Source organism: Protomyctophum parallelum (genome assembly GCF_964188405.1).
Source record: "Protomyctophum parallelum genome assembly, chromosome: 9".
Classification (NCBI taxonomy): domain Eukaryota; kingdom Metazoa; phylum Chordata; class Actinopteri; order Myctophiformes; family Myctophidae; genus Protomyctophum; species Protomyctophum parallelum.
This window is the reverse complement of record NC_139706.1, coordinates 16,772,303-16,789,361: the sequence shown is the minus strand read 5'-3', so window position 1 is coordinate 16,789,361 and position 17,059 is coordinate 16,772,303. Positions and strand designations below refer to the sequence as shown.

The following is a 17,059-nucleotide window of genomic DNA, read 5'->3' as shown; positions in this document are numbered from 1 at the left end:
TGCAAAAAAAAAAAAATGGCCAGGCTACAAGCTCACAGCCTGTCAATGTAGATTGGCTAGTTGAACTATTCAAAAATGTTTTTCAAAATACAAAAAAAGGCAAAGAAGTTTAGGGATAAGGGGTTTAGCAAGGACAAAAATGGATCCCTCTATCTGAACAAAAATATTAAATGCCATTGACAATGAATGGATAATTTACGTCATAGGCCTATGTGCCTGAGCAAATCGGCTGTTGGTATGGCGGTGCAAACCCTTGGCCAATAAGGGACCACTATTATTCGTGACGTAACTAGAGCACCCCTCACTTCACACGGGTGTGATTATTATTACTATTATAAATATTATATAATTTGATAAATTATATATATATATATATATATATATATATATATATATATATATATAAATAATGTATCCTTTGTTGTTGTTGTTGTGGTTAGCAATCGCGCGATACTTGGAGTAATCTCGTGTCCGCTTCCAATGGCATCGCGAGATTTCACCATGTACCGTTGGCTTTCCCCAGCCAGCTGAGGCTTTGCATTTTTAACCGATTTTGGACTCCACCTCAACTATTAAAGGCCTGGATACAGAAGGTAAATACATTCCATCTGTAGAATAACACCAGTAACAACATCGTTGTGGTTACAGAGGCTACGTGGCTGTCTGCCGTGCAGGAAAAGGACGCATTCTTGCCACTCTGTTGAATGTGTAAGGGACATTTTTGTCCCCTTCCCTCTTATTTCAGGGGCATCTCCGAGACTCCAGGTGCCGTGTTTGCCGTTGTGGTTCTCTTCCCTGGCTGTCTGGGACATGTCTGGACACAATATGTACATTAGCTTGTCTTTGTTTTCGGTTGTGTCCTGTCAGCCTCGCTACCTACGCAGCTAATAGCTATTTATGCCAACTTTGCTAACGTTAGCCAGCTAGCACAGCTACTACAGCTAATGCTGGCTCGCTAAACGACTTTTTTGTGTTCATGTTGTTGCGCAGACATTTCTTTTGTTAAACATTTTGGTAGAAGAAACTGCACTACGTTGTTTTTTTGTTTGCCTGTGATCTGAAACGTAACCGTGAGCTTTTTGTGGGAGCGATTCGACTGGCAAGACAGCACTTTGTTCCCGTGTTCACGCCAGTGACACTGACTTTAGGACGTGTTGTGTTGTCGCTTGCTGATGCGTGGATGTAAACACAGTGAAAGTACCAGATCCTGAGCCACGCCCCCTCGGGTCCATCCAAACAAACATCATGAATGGAGCATTGCTGACTCTCTGTTGTTGTACTTACATCTACATAAGCAATATATTTGTACGTCTTTACATGTTCTGATTAATTGAAAATGGAGGACCCTGATGTAAACAAATCTTAGTACTTTTCTGGTTTCATCCTTGTAGCAGTTTTTGTATTGACTTGTGCTTTCGACATACACAAATCAAATTGTTAAATGTCATTATTATGCGTTAGTTTGGTTTTAGCTATGGATGGCTCACAGATTTTGTATGTTTTTATTTTCATTAGGGATGCACAGAATGGGAAATTATTGGCCGAAACCCGAAACCGTTTACCGAATATAGAAAACAGTTGGCTGAATACTGAATAGCCGCATACGATTAATATTATCCATCCATCCAACCATCTTCAACTGCTTATCCGTAGTCAGGTCGCGGGGGCAACAGCTCCACCAGAGAGCTCCAGACATTCCTCTCCAGAGCAACGTTAGTAACTTCCTCCTGGGGGATCCCGAGGCGTTCCAAGGCCAGTGAGTTTCTGTAATCCCTCCATCTGCGCCTTGGTCTGCCCCGAGGTCTCCTCCCAGTGGGACGTGCGTCGAGGACCTCCCTAGGGAGACGCTCGACAGGCATCTTAACCAGATGCCCGAACCACCTAAGCTTGCTCCTTTCCAGGCGAAAAAGCAGCGGCTCTACTCCGAGTCTCCCTCGCGTAACTGAACTTCTCACCCTATCTCTAAGGGAGATGCCAGCCACCCGTCGGAGAAAACTCATTTCGGCCACACTCGGTATTTTATTTGTGACCTTATTCTTTCAATATCATGACCATAGGTGAGAGTAGGAACGAAGATTGCTCGGTAGACGGAGAGCTTTGCCTTCTGGCTCAACTCTCTTTTCGTCACAACAGTGCGGTACAGCGACTGCATTACCGCCCCTGCCGCTCCCATTCGCCGGCTGATCTCCTTCTCCGTCCTCCCCTCACTCGTGAACAAGATACTTAAACTCCTTCAAATATTATATACCGTATCATTTAATATTTTTACCTGGGGGGGGGGGGGGGGGGTCTATTTTGTGTGTGAAATTGGTTGTGCTTTGTTATCATCTGTCAGTGGAAGTGCAGAACCCACGCCGGTAGGTCTACTTATATAAACGTGGCAAATTCTGCAAGGCATTAAGGTATAACACTGGTGAATAATGTGAACCCCGTTTGTGTATGGCAGGTTAGCAAGCCTCCGCCTAGGCCCTGTAATTTACATTGGCTGTACTGGGCCAACATGGCCCCAGAGTATTTTCCCTTGGTCTCTGTCTGTGTGCAGGGTAGCAGCAAGCTCCCTGCGAGAGCCCCTCGACTTGAGCGTTTGTTTGATGGAAAATCTCATGCCTCAGAGAACCCACATGTCTCTCAGACAGCTGTGCAGCATCCTGTAGTGCGCTGGCCTCCACATGGGTCTGGCCTGTGCCGCTGCGCATCTGCTTTGATTGTTGTTACGTAACTTGGCATTTCATCCCCGGTGCTGTCTACCCTGCTCTCACCCCTCTCACCACCACTTCCCCATTGAAAGCTCCCTGCGCCTCTCACTTTGTCCATATAACCCAGTTTTCTCTTGTGTCATCATCCAACATTTAACCACTTTTCAACCTGGCCTCCCTATGATGTCATAATAGGCAAGGCATTAGCACTATTAGTTGACAGATAGTGAAGATAGCAGATCTACAAGCTCACAACATGTTGATCACGCAATGTGTATTTAAATAGCTAGGGGTGGGTGGCGTTATTATGAAAAATGAATCTCTTATTATTGGCTGTGCTGTGACTACTGGTAGAGCCTCAGCGTTTCACAATATGTATCTATCTATAACTGCACCACGTCTGTGTCTGTCTGTACGTACGTACGTACGTATTTCTGTACGTATGTACAGAAATGTCCATATATGGGTATAAAAGGGAGATGGGTGGAACGGGTACAACGGGTATTGCAACGGGTGCGGTACAGTACAGTACAGTTTTTGGTTTAGACTAGTCATTGGTTAGACCAGTCATTAGTCCTACAACTACAACCTATCACAAACCCTCACCCTAAACCTAACCTCCCACGGGGCAGCAAACCTAACCTTAACCCATGTCTAACCAATGACTAGTCTAAACTAAGTATGCACCCCATTGCAACTTCCATTGTTACTGACTCGGTGCACTACAGCCGGGCACCAGTCTAGTATTTTAAATGTTGAAAGCTTAAAACTCAGCATATAACCTACCAACATATTTTTATTTTATTCAAACCACCCTCCCCATATAATATTTATATTATATGACCTCCTGTAATTCCCAGTAGATAACAACTTTACTTGAATTGTCGTATGCTTGTCTTCCAATCTCTGCTTGACCACGTACCTTTTCTGTGGAACCTATTCTAGGTTATTGTACAGAAGTTGCTTCAAAGAAAAGCTCCTGTTGTGCTGTACTTTGTGTTTTTTTTTATGATAGATTATTTTATTCTGTTTGAGGAAGTATTAGTAATGAGACCACGTAAGCAAGAAGCCACAAAAGGAGTGCATTACTAATGCCGCAACATGAGCACTGCAAATTGGTTAAAGACTAATTTGATGATTAAGCAGCAGTAAGAGTTGTTGTATGAGAGTTGCACTTTTAGAGAATTCAGAGAAAGAAACCATGGCGTTATTTAGGAATTGAGTTTGTGTGTGTGTGTGTGTGTGAGACAGTTAACTTTTTTTTGCATGGTACTAAAAGTGATTTCCTAAGTAGTATATGGAGTAATATCCTTGTTAAGTTACACTGCAGCAGAGCAGACTGAATATCGGTACTCATACTTTCCATACCAGGGTCTTTCACTGCCACTTTAACATTTAAAAAACAAACGTGGATTTGTCCTGCCTTCGTGTAGTCATTGTCAATAAAATGAAATAAAAAGGAAAAATATGTATAGGCGTTAGGCGTACCTAAAAACTAAGAAAGTAGTAAAGTAGTAAATAGAACACAGAAAGTAAAGTGTCTTCATTGTCCCTGTCCGTCCCTACAGGAGGACACCATCCACAACTGTCTGGAGGGATAGCTGACTCCAACATGGGGGTCAAAACGTTCACCCACAGCTCAGCGTCTCACAGCCAGGAGATGCTGGAAAAGCTCAACGCACTGCGTAACGAGGGCCACCTGTGTGACATCACTATCCGGGTACAGGACAAGCTCTTCTTGGCCCACAAGGTGGTGCTAGCTTGCTCCAGCGACTTCTTCCGCTCTAAGCTGGTTGGCCGGCCTGAAGAAGAGGACAAGTTTGTCTTGGACCTGCACCATGTGACAGTAAGCGGTTTCACCCCTCTCCTGGAATACGCCTACACCTCGACCCTCTCCATCAGCACAGAGAACATTATCGACGTCCTGGCCGCCGCCAGTTACATGCAGATGTTTGCCGTGGCTAGTACGTGTTCAGAATTTATGAAGTCCAGTATCCTGTGGAGTTCAAGTAACAACAGCATGGCTGTAGCCAACCCGCACGACTTGGTGCCTGAAGGTGTTTCATCGAACTGTACTCTGACTCCCCTGGATGGCAGCTTGTCGCCTGTGTCGTCCGACTGCAGCGTGATGGAGAGGAACATCCCGGTGAGCCGCGAGTCGCGGCGGAAACGCAAGACCTTCGCCATCATGGCGTCGCCCGAGAGCCCGCTTAAATGTCCCACACAGATGGTGACCACCTCCCCTCAGATAGCAAACCCCTCGCCTTCTTTCTCGGACGGCGCAGCCCAGCCCATGGACTCATCCCTGGCCTTTCCGTGGACTTTCCCCTTTGGTATCGACCGGAGGTTCCACTCGGACAAACCCAAACTCCCGGAGAGCCCCCGCTGCCTGGAGCAGGCCGCGGCGGGGACGTCGGAGGTGGCAGTGGCCCGGCGGCTCAGTGACTTCCTGACATGCGAGAGCTCGAAGGCCGTCTCGTCACCCGTGCCGGCAGAGGAAGAGGACGTGAGGGTGAAGGTGGAGCGACTCAGTGACGAGGAGGCGCAGGAGAACTCCTCCCAGCCGGTGAGCGCCTCCCAGAGCTCTTTGAGCGACCAGCAGACGGTACCAGGGAGTGAACAGGTGCAGGAAGAGCTCCTCATCAGCCCGCAGTCCTCCTCTATAGGTGAGCTTTCTAAATGACGCTAACATATTACACAGTGCTTACCAGGAGTGAATTACTCATCACAGAATGGCTGTGAAACAGCTGTGAACAAGTGTCTCCGTCTGTTCTCTCCACAGGGTCGATGGATGAGGGAGTATCTGAGGGATTGCCATCCATGCAAAGCACGTCTAATGCCGGAGGACACGCAGAAGACGATGAAAGGTAACATGATTTGTTGAAACTCGCAGTTGAACAATTAAATGGGAAATGTATAGCTCATCCTTTACTTCACCAGGCAGTACGGCGTCTGTACCACACCTGCTTAGGTCATCATGACATGATGTTATGTTTCAATAGCAAAAGCATGACAAACGATAGTACGTTGCCGGGAAACGGCACAAAGGCCTCAGGTCATGAGATCGATGAATACACAATGAACTTGATATGGACGCTAAATATGCACTTAACTGGAAGTGAATGCGTCAGTAGACTATCAAAATCTAACATCTAGCCAGACCTTTCTCCTAATGACATCATATTGAAAGTGCTACTATCATTATAGTATCATACTATACATGTTTGGCACAATAGCGAGTCTAGCGACCCTTGTTGGTGGCAAGCAGCACTTCCTCTGTGCTTTCACAGAGGAACCTCTCTCCTCTGTGTCTTAAGTTCTTAACACAGATCCACCGGGAGAGCAACAGCGAAACTTTCAAGCGTTAGTGTGCTGACATTGAACTAGCGAAAGAGAAATGCACTGAGTCAACTCAGACAGCACTGTTTCAAAGGCTGGTACAAATCCTTTCTCTTGTTAGGATTGGCAGACCCTTGCCCCAAGTGTGCCAATAACCTTAATCATCTCTAATATAAACCTAAACATAACCTTGCAATTTGGTGGTGGAGGTACACAGCCTGTTGTGTTGGCTGATTGGGTAAAATCAAGGCAAGAATTTTCCAGAACACTTGCAGGTGGAATCGAACCCGGGTCTCCCGCGTGGAAAACCAACATCTTAACCATTAAGCCACATGCAATTGCCTATGGCTCGGGGGAGATATTGGACTTTTGAGGCCATCAGGCTGAGACTGTGAGCCACTCTGCTACACTGGTCCAGCAGTAAATGGTCGCACTAGTGTGACCATTTAATTAATTGGTAATTACTGCCACTGCCACTGTCTGTCTGAGTGTCTACTCAGGACAGATAAAGTCTCACTCTCTGTCACTCAAGAGTTCAGTGTTCTCATGGTGGCTTGTCATTCCATTTACTCCAATTGATGGTGTATTGATGAGGACAAGTGCCTCTGCTTCACAACGATATGCACATAAGTGCTATTAGAAAATTTGAGTCAAATAAACAAGTAACCCCACAATGCAAGCAACACTATGGGCATTGCTTAATATGAAATAGAATGGAATTAGAATATGTTGTTGTCAGCCATTTGTAGCCATTAATTTCCTATTGTGCTACTTTGCACATCTAGTCTAGACAGAGGATACGGAAGTGTGTGTGTGTGTGTGTGTGTGTGTGTGTGTGTGTGTGTGTGTGTGTGTGTGTGTGTGTGTGTGTGTGTGTGTGTGTGTGTGTGTGTGTGTGTGTGTGTGTGTGTGTGTGTGTGTGTGTGTGTGTGTGCGCGCGCAATGTTTTCCTATTTAAATTCAAACTATTGTAGTGGCTTACGGGAATCACCATCTCTTGAACCTCCACGCTAATGGAATAACACCATACAGCCATTTCACAGTCAAAACTGATTATAATATAGCCATCTACTGGTAAATGTCATAGAAATAAGTAAAGGTTTAAACTCTGCAAGCGTTCTGTGTGGAGCTTGCATGTTCTCCCCGTGACCCCTAGGGTAGGTACCCTCACAAACACATGCAGTAATCCTGGTCTCTATACTGCCTCCCCCTGGTCAGCCGGGGTGCCTGATGGAGGGGAAAGGAAGTAAGGAACTGGTTGGAATAACGTGTTCCTTCCACGCGCTACGTCCCTAACCTAATCAGGTGATAAGAAGCGGCCTGCTCACTCCTCATGCGTTGAAGGAAGCATAAGCTCAGTTCGGGGCTCTCCCCAGGTTGGCAGAGGGAGAGTAGTGCCCAGGATTACTACAGTTTAGGCAATTGGCACCAGGTGAAAAATGAGTTACAAACTTACAAACAAAAGATGAGAGAAAAAAAAGAACTCTGCAAGCGTCCTTTATTCATTATTCCTGTTGACTATATCATTTACATAATAAACCAAAGGCACAAAATGTTGGGCACCCAAATGATGTGCTGGTGCACCTCAATAAAACAGTTGGGCGCACCAGTGTGAATCAATGTAAAAGGTTAGACTGAAGCAGTGTTGTTTTCGTCGACTAAAACTAAGACGAAGCGCTTATATAAACCATAGACATAAGTCACGCATGCGTAGAACTACTTCCGTTCTTCTTCTACACAGAAAGTAAACAAACGTCGCGTCCTCATCACATGATCACACCTCCAGCAAACCGGACTATCCGACATGGTTGTTGTTGTTCGTTTCCCCTAGCAACTGACGCATGCCTATGACACCATGTAAAAACGTATGCCACGGGGCGAGCCGACCAGAGCTGACGTAAGCCATGATGTCACAAGTTTTGCGGATCCACCGTTTTGCCTGTTTATATGGAGACCATAGGAAACGGCGTTCTAAAAGATTTCCACTCTGGGAGGTGGTTTCACTTCGTTGCGTTTTCACCTCCTGTGAACACGGTTCTCGTCTAAATGACAGCAGCAAACGATACTTTATTTTGCCGTTTTTTATGAACACCATCCTCATGTAAATAGCACCTAAGAAGAAACTAAGCTCAAAACGCGTCGCAGTTGTGAGCTTGTAGATCAGCTATTTTCAGCAAGTGTAAAATCAGCGATTACGACGGCATCATGGCCCGCCAAAATACATTTTAGTCGACTAAATCAACTGTAGATTTAGTCGACTAAAATCCTATGAAATTTAGTTGACTAAAACTAGACTAAACACTAAGACATTCCAGGTGACTATGTGACTAAAACTAAATGAAAACTATTCAAAAGTCTATGACTAAAACTGAAATCAAAATGTGCCGCCAAATACAACACTGGACTGAAGCCCCTGTGGCTGTACATGTTTCACCCAGAAACCTCCTCCTCACATTATCATGTAATGTGTTTTGCTTATTTCAGGCTGGAAGGGATCCAATACCCCTACCATCTGTACATCAGCCCCTCGGCCCGCCCAGGTACTAACGGTCCTGACAGGCCCTTTCAGTGTCCCACCTGTGGAGTGCGATTCACACGCATTCAGAACCTGAAGCAGCACATGCTCATACACTCTGGTAAGAAAAGAAACACTTTGCATTAAAATTTGTTTAAGTCTCCAAGGCCAGCTTCTGAAAACATGCCGCTTTGTGAGGTTTTAGGACATTTATTCTCCGCTTATGTTTAAATGGCTCCAGTGGCTATATTGTGTTACAATATAGTTGGCCTTAAACTGTGCACTCGTGAAGTGTTTATTTTAAAAGTGCAGAGGTTTAGTAAATGCCGTTGACATTTATTATATCTGTATCAACACACCGGTGGTTTACAATAGTAGCCGACTAGCCGTGCCTGTATCTACCTGGAGAATAGTTTAACACTGTGTGGTATTTACATGAACTCTGCTCTGCTTGACGTTGTGATGAGTGGAATAGATGAGGCTTTAATATCCAGAGTCGGGCATTCCACAGAACACTAATTTGGAAAACACACAATGCTCTGTCTCTGGGAAAATACACACTCATCGTGCCAATAGACGCACGCACATACACACACACACACATACACACGCTAGAACTGAGCTGTGTGTGATGGTAAAGGACGGTGAATTCTTCACAAAGACTGGTCACCGAGTCACAAACAACGGCTGTTGCAGTAGTTTGTCTTTATTTAACCCATTCTGACCTGAGATCAGATTCTAAAAATGTCTGTTTGAAAATGACAATTTTCTGAAAACGCTATGTTTCTATGTCAGTCGTTCTTCGATTTTTCAAAAATAGCACACCTACAAGCTCGTAGCGCACGCTATGAGCTTGTAGATCTGCTATTTTTAAATAGCTAAAGCATAACGTAATGCTAACACCAAAAGGGGTTCCCGCCTAAAATGGGTTAATAGGGGTTGTACAAGTGCTGGAAATCCTTCATTACACGTCAATTTGAGTATGTTAAATTTATAATTTGTGTATGTGATGATTATAATCACTGAAACAATTTCAACAACGTATTTATATATGATAAAAGAGGTGTGACTGACTCCCCTCTTTTCCCCCCTTAGGTATTAAGCCCTTCCAGTGTGACCGCTGTGGGAAAAAGTTCACGCGGGCCTACTCGCTAAAGATGCACCGGCTAAAGCACGAAGGTAAACGCTGTTTCCGGTGCCAGATTTGTAGTGCCACGTTCACGTCCTTCGGTGAATATAAGCACCACATGAGGGTCTCCCGACATATAATCCGCAAGCCGCGGATTTACGAGTGCAAAACGTGTGGCGCCATGTTCACCAACTCTGGCAATTTAATTGTTCACCTGAGGAGTCTGAACCATGAAGCATCCGAGCTAGCAAACTACTTCCAGAGCAGGTGAGGAGTCCGGGTGGCACAGTACCCCCAACATCATTTACTACAGACAAGTCATGCCTGGATCTGAAGATATCTCTTATCAGCTTAATTTCTAAAATCCAATCCCCTGAGGGTGCATTTGATTGATTTGTTTGTCACTGATGATTGTTTGTTTGTTTGTTTCTTTTAATCACTATATCAAGTGCCCTTGAAGTGTTTTGGGGGTATGTGTAGAGGTGTTTCAATCCAGGTGTAACTACAGGTTTAAGGTCCATCGTCAAAGCTGATGGCTTCGCCCACTGTCAAGGACTCAATTCCATAAGATTAAAAGTATAATTTGTATTATATACTGGAAGTGATGTGTATCCCAAAGAAATTAAGTTAATTATCCTAAATTAGTTGATTTGATGAGACGGCAGACATTTGTACTTTTCAGTACAATTAATATCTTCCAAGTCTGTAGTCCAATAAAGCTTTGTTATTGTTCTGCAGCACAAACAACTGTAATCTTAACCCATTTTGGGTGGATGCTTTAGCTATTGAAAAATATGAGCTTGTAGGTCTGCTATTTTTGAAAAATCGTGAAAATATATTTCAGAACTGGAGAATTTTTTAGACTAATCTTTTTTAATTTTGAGGTCAGGCCTAAATGGGTTAATATTACTCTGTGGGTGTGTCTAGAAAATGGTTTATCAACCACACGTGAATTAACTTGCAACTTGAAACCAAGAGTGACACGATTGAGTCATCCTCATATTGGCTTCCGTATTGATATCGAACTCCTAATGCAGTTTCATTCGCTGCTGCCGAACGGGGTTGTTTTTGTATGAACAAGCCAGTCCACAGAAGCCATAGTAGGAGGACACAGCCCAGTCTTAAGTCTTTTATAAAGTGGCTGTGTGCTTTTATATCCCAGACTTTTCCACTTCTTAATCAACTCAAGCCCTCACAGGTCGGCTTGGGCTCAAACGGGCCATCGACTCCTCAAGAGTTTTATAGTAGAATGTCTACGCCTGACATCATAACTCTGTGGAAAATTCTCTGGCAAGCCGGTTAACCCATTTAGGCCTGGCGTCGAAATTTAAAAAAAGTATTTTTTTAAATGTCCTTTCTTTCCTGAAAAACCTCATGTTTCTATATCAGTGGTTCTCAATATTTCATGTCAAGGACCCCAAAAATGATATGTAATATGCCACCGACCCCCATCTGAAAATATGTTGTTTCAAGATTTGAGTTTAAAACTGAAACTCTGAAAGAATATATATTCAAATATGTATATATTCACGATTTTTCAAAAATAGCAGACCTACAAGCTCGTAGCGCGCCACGCTATGTAGATCTGCTATTTTTCAATAGCTAAATTATAACATAATGTTTAAAACACCAAAAGGGGTTCCCGCCCAAAATGAGTTAAGACTCTTAACTCCCGTCCACACGCTTCTTGTAAAAAGATATGTTAACTGCATTGTATTTTTTAAAGTGCTTATTTCCAGACCAGCTTGTCATATTGCAGATAGATTACCATATGCCATTAAGCGTTAGTCTTTGCCACACACAATAACACATAGGCTTTAACCTTAACATTTTGTCCTGGATACTGAGGTCTCGAGCCGTGAGCATAGTCAGTCACAGTAACAAGGATTCTAAAGCTACAGGGATGGGTCACATAACGACGTACATAATGGTTGACCGCATAATGAAGATGTGGTCGGAATTTGTTCAAAATGGTTTTGTTTTTGTTTTGGAAAAATGTCCAGTCTCATGGTGGTTCTCCAATTTAATGCCTCATAAACAATGTTTTTGATTGGCACTTAAGAATCACTTTAATCCTCCATTAGGTATGTTTGCAGTAGTTGACAACCTCTTATGTCTTGGTTGGTTGTCTTGGTTGCACACCAGTGTCGTGCACTGAAAATATGAAAATCCACGTACAAGCTCACAATATTTATATTATAGATCAGCCTATGTTCTGTGCATGGCATGACGCTTAACGAAATTTAAATGAGGCATTACTTTTCAAAATTATTTTTGATAAATACCCGAAGACCCGGCTGCAATCGGTTGAAAACAAAATGTTCTCACTATTTGAGAACAAACGTTAGCCACTTAAGCCCTGTATATTTGCATGCACAACGGATAGAGAAAATAGGCATTTTACCTGCAAATGTTTTTTTTTTACATTAATACAAAAGAATTCCCAAAACAGAGACGCAAGGGACAATGTGTTTTAAGTAATAACCGAAGCCTTCATGTTTTTAAAACGTCCTCTGGGTTCCCGCCTATCTTATGTCCACTCTCTTCGCACCCTGCAGTGATTTCCTCGTGCCCGACTACCTGAGCCAGGTGCAGGAGGAAGAGGAGGCTCTGGGAGTCCAGTACGACTTGGAGGAGCCTCCCCACCACCACCCGGCCTTCCCCGGCGGCGGCGCCGCCTCCACGTCCATCGCCAACAACGCTGCGTCCTCTTCCTCGGTCCAGTTGCCCGTCATTTCCCAGGTCGTCTCCTCCTCCACACAGAACTGCGAGAGCTCCCCCGGCTTCCTGTCTCCGGACCCCCTGGACCCTCTGGAGGCCCAGACCTGCCTCAAGCTGGAGGCGGAGGTCACCGCCGTGCTAACGGAGGAGGCCAAGCGAGGCACTACCTCCCCGGCGGACTGTGGCGGCGAGGAGGAGCAGCAGCAGCACGCCCCGACCAAGGAGCTTGCGTCCATTACCATCGAGTAATGACAAGTCTTCAAGACTTTCCCTCCCCAGCCAATTACAAGTCAGTACGAGTTCCCTAGCCTTCACCCTCCCTTTTGGAAAGTGCCTGAGATGTCCCCCCCCCCCATTTCGACAAGTAATTTGTAGGGGAAGGAGGAGTGTTGACAACATGTGACAAATCAAAAAATAAAAATAAAGCAGTTAGCCTCTTTATTCCTAGCGCTGATGGTAGCATGGGCAGAGACCGTGTTGCTCCTTCAGTGCCAGTCCTAACTGGCAACTTACTATTCTTCATCTATATTTCAAAAGCCTGTACTGTACTTTAAATATTTGAATGCTATGTGTGTTGGCTGTTGTGAAGTGTGACTTGTCAGGTGTGTGTATGTGTATTACTCTATCAATATGAACACGAGACAACTTTTTAAATGTTTTTAAAAAAAAGGCAATGAAATGGCAAAAAAAGGCAAATGGCATTGACGGAGAAATGCTGTTTTCCCCTTCAGATATCAGTGCTATAACTTATGTATTTCTGTTACACTAAGATCCATTTAGTGCTTTCAGTTGGTTCAAAACCAAAAAAGTTTCCCCATTGATTTTAAATTATATGATGGCTTTCTCTAATTCACAAAACTCACTTTAAATAACTGTTGCCATCAAAGAAAATCTAGTCCACTGAAAGTATAGTTGCAATACTTTCTAGTGATGCACGATTCTTGCTCAAATCTGAATCTCAATTTCCTCCACAAGAATTCAGATCACGATTCTCACAAATTCTCATTTATTTCCATAAAAATATTGATTGTCTTTAGTCTGTAGTTGCTGAACAATACTACATTCAAAATGTGGCAACTGGAGCCAACTACTGTGGCTTTAAATACACATCAAATGCTTGACTTCTAAAAGTAAAGTCTCTCTCTTAACATAAGAGTAACTCAAACTAATTGGACAGCCAACTGGTGCTGCATCATTCTTTTGCTCAAATTTAGAAATGAGATTGCATACTGTAGGTGTCTAAATCTAGATCGCAATCTTTTTTCTGATTAATCGTACAGGACGTATTGCTTTCCACATCAAACAGCGTTATACTCTCGAATACACGTTCTAAGGCATGGGCATGTAGCATTTCATGTCGCATCTAGCCTCTGGTTGTCTCAGGCCAGCTTGTCCTTAAAGACTGTTTGTCAATTTGTAGTGCATCACTTTTACAGCCACATGTTTCTATCTTCTCTTGTATATTTGTGAAGCCACGTCTGCTTTATTTAATGCTACAATAGGAAAGACATGAAAGGAGGCGCTGTATAAGGAGGAAATGAATTGCCAGTTCCACAGCTCATGAGCCGGATTTTAAACTGATGACATTACAATTCAGTTTCTGTCTGTTACGTTACCTGGTTGAACCCTCTGGACTCCACTAATATAATAATCTTTGAAAGCTTTGATTATATAGTATGACTATAGCTTCCAGCATTATTTGGGCCAAAAGTCTTTGTTAGCCAGCAGAGAACGTCGTTTTTTTGGTATGGTAAAAAGGCTAAGAATTTAATCCCTCCCAAGTAAGAATTTGCAATCTGCTAAGAGCCAAATAGAAGCAGAGACACGGATCACTTGCGGATACCTGGGAGAGCAGATATCGTCTCAAATCACACCAGGCTGTGTGATATGATGCTTTAACGACAGCACGTGTTTGTGCACGTCTGTGGGCGTACTGTATGTACTGTGAGTCGTTATGGACCCGTTGAGCCACAGAAGCTTTTGTTTGTTTGTACCGTACCATTTCTGAAGGTATACTTTTTTATTTTATTGCTAGGGCTGCACAGTATTAACAAAAATAAGCTTTGTGATAAAATCAGCCATCATATTTATTCAGAAACCTCTTTACACTAACTTCTTTAGCACTTGGGGGGCATAGCCTGCATCTGGGTAAAGTTACTGTTTTGCCAATAGAGTCACTGATTATTTTGGGAATATGTTTTTTGCACTTTTCTATTCACCTGTCTCACCAGCACCTCTACGGCTGATAGATTCAGGACAAAAATGACTGTGAGTGACCTCAGCGGGAATAGGCGATGTGCAGTTGATATAAAACCACACCAGGTTGTTACAAATGAACGATAAGTATGTACCAGATATTGTGCAGCCCTACTCATTGCTACTTATTTCGATTTTGTTTTCTTCCTGCTGACTGTTGGTCAAAACCTTGGGGTTCTGTTAGCTGTATTGTGCCACCATAATAGTCATTCTGATCAGCATAGTTGTGCCTGTATTATAAGAAGACAATGATACGCAATACACATGGTAAATCCATGAGATGAATGCTACTGATATTTATTACTTGTCTTATTGAGTGAAACCTTCATTCTTAATTTAATACCGGTTGCCTCCTGAAAACGGTCTAAACCGTAAACATTGATGTTATTCACTATACAGACCACCTTAAATACATGGTAGGAGATGATTGTGAACTCGACAATGAATAAAGCTATTGTGCTATGATAGAAAAAACATGTCTCATATAGCATGCTAATAATCAGAAATTCATTGAAAAGAGTTTTTGTCATCTCTTTCCAGCCTATGACTTCCTTTATAAAAGTTGTGCCATTTTGCCCTCTTATCTGGGTGTCAATTGAGCTCCCCCTCCCCCATTGGACCAAATGTTCCCTGTCTCTCTGGAGAGTTATCATGGCAATCAGTAATTGCACACAATAAGTGAAAGACATAATCAGTCTATGTGGTCCATGTTAATTTAGTAAAAGGGTTGTGCTTTTTTGCCCCTTAAAACACTGTATTTGTGCATAAACAAAGGCTAGCCTTACTAAATGGACCTATTTAACTTGATTTGCACAATTTTAAGACTTTGAAAATTTTAAGAACATTTTTCTATTCTACATTTGTACGTGGTACATTTGTCATCTGTTCCATTCAGCTGTGTGTGTCTGTATTCAAATGACTTTTTATAAAGAAAATGCTGCTGTTTGTCGAAACGCAAAAGTGCCAGAAATATTTTTGTGAATCATTCGTGTGCAATAAATGGACGGGTGTTTTAACGGTTCTAATTCAATATTTTGTCTCTTGAACAATGAATAGAAAGAATGTATCATTTATTTGTTTTATTCAAATATGACTGAAACTGATGAGTTGAGAAGTCCGTTTGATCTGTGAAATGATGAATGGCACTTCGTTATCAAAGAAATGGTTAATTTGAAAGGTTGCATGTCCATGTAGTTGTTTGTTTGGATCGGAGAGCATGTTCAGCTTCTTGTCTTCTGTTGGCTGCTTGTTCCAGTGATGCCAAGTTGAGGTGATGTGTGCTCTGTCATGGCCTTATGTGTTACTGCCTTTTTATCCAACTTAATTTGTTTTGTTTTTCGTTGCATGTCTTTTTTTCCTCCTCCTGTTTTCTATGTAGTTCCTTTTTATGTGCAATGGTTTTCAAAATCGGAGTACATGCCTTTTCAGTGTACACACGATGTATACATTTCCTGATTCATAAAGTTTGTTTAAGAATAGGAGAAAAACAAAAAAGGTAGCTCTTCATATCTACATATATAAATATATATATATATATATTTTTGGTGACTTTTGTATTATGGTTGCTGTTTCATGGGTATGCCATGTTTGGATATTCTTGTTTAATGTGAATAGAGATCCTTAGTTTTCAGAGTGTGTGGGCCTCGGCAAGCCTTCACTTTGTGACCGTCTGCAATGTGTATATACATAACTATATTGCATATTCTTTATACCGTAGGTTACTTGACTGCAACCTGCTTTGAAACAGTCGTATTTTGTGTCTTTGATACTGTATTTAGAAAGTAGTTTTAAGAAAATATGTCCGAAAACATCCCAGACAATAACGCAACCTGCACATTGTACATGACGACCAGACGTTTGCTGTGTTTTGAGTGTTTTAACTGGATAATATTCCACAGCTTGGCTATTAAAAACTGATTTCAGACCACTCTGTACTGTAAAAGTTTATGGTTGTTCTCAATCTTGGCTAGTGTTCCAACATTTCAGTCCTGTTGTTTTTGTAAGAGTAAAACATGTAAATAAAAAAAACTAATGTTAAATCTAGGGAAGTCTCTTGAGGGTTTTATTTCATCCCTGTGTTGTTGTTCATCTCGGTAATGCTGGTATTTTTACTGTGCCTCTACTGAGATTGATTAATTTGGTGATAAAAGAAGAGAGCACATCAGCACTTCCATAACACACACCGAGCATGAAAACACAATAAAGCCCTAAGATATAATACAGTATTATATAAAATAACCTGTGCAATAATATTACATTTGTGATGGTTTCTGGGACTTCAGCCATACTACTGTCTGCGTTACTGTTTTATAAACATTATAAAGTGCTTAGCTATAGGGTAATCCAAATGAGCTTTTCTGATATCATACGCTCAGTGTTTGGGCGTACCACATTTGTGATGAT

The 17,059-nt window shown here is 42.5% G+C and overlaps 1 protein-coding gene across 2 annotated transcripts; it reads left to right on the top strand.

Moving 5' to 3' along the window:
* Positions 1-494: 494 nt before the first annotated feature.
* On the top strand, positions 495-16,675 carry zbtb44 (zinc finger and BTB domain containing 44). 2 transcript variants are annotated; one of them, XM_083773683.1, is made up of 7 exons: positions 495-593; positions 4,265-5,362; positions 5,479-5,563; positions 8,520-8,671; positions 9,646-9,946; positions 12,238-12,689; positions 13,903-16,675. In XM_083773683.1, exons 2-6 carry the CDS (start codon positions 4,309-4,311, stop codon positions 12,647-12,649), a joined length of 2,004 nt encoding a protein of 667 aa, XP_083629809.1. In that variant the 5' UTR covers positions 495-593; positions 4,265-4,308; the 3' UTR covers positions 12,650-12,689; positions 13,903-16,675. The 2 variants fall into 2 exon arrangements, with proteins under 2 accessions (XP_083629809.1, XP_083629808.1); XM_083773682.1 differs by lacking the exon at positions 13,903-16,675 and having other exon boundaries at positions 12,238-13,492.
* Positions 16,676-17,059: the final 384 nt, after the last annotated feature.

Coding starts and splice junctions, on each gene's coding strand:
- zbtb44 (XM_083773683.1), top strand. CDS start 4,309: ATGGGGGTCAAAACGTTCACCCACAGCTCAGCGTCTCACAGCCAGGAG. Junction 5,363..5,478: donor CCCGCAGTCCTCCTCTATAG/GTGAGCTTTCTA, acceptor TTCTCTCCACAG/GGTCGATGGATGAGGGAGTA. Junction 9,947..12,237: donor GCAAACTACTTCCAGAGCAG/GTGAGGAGTCCG, acceptor CGCACCCTGCAG/TGATTTCCTCGTGCCCGACT.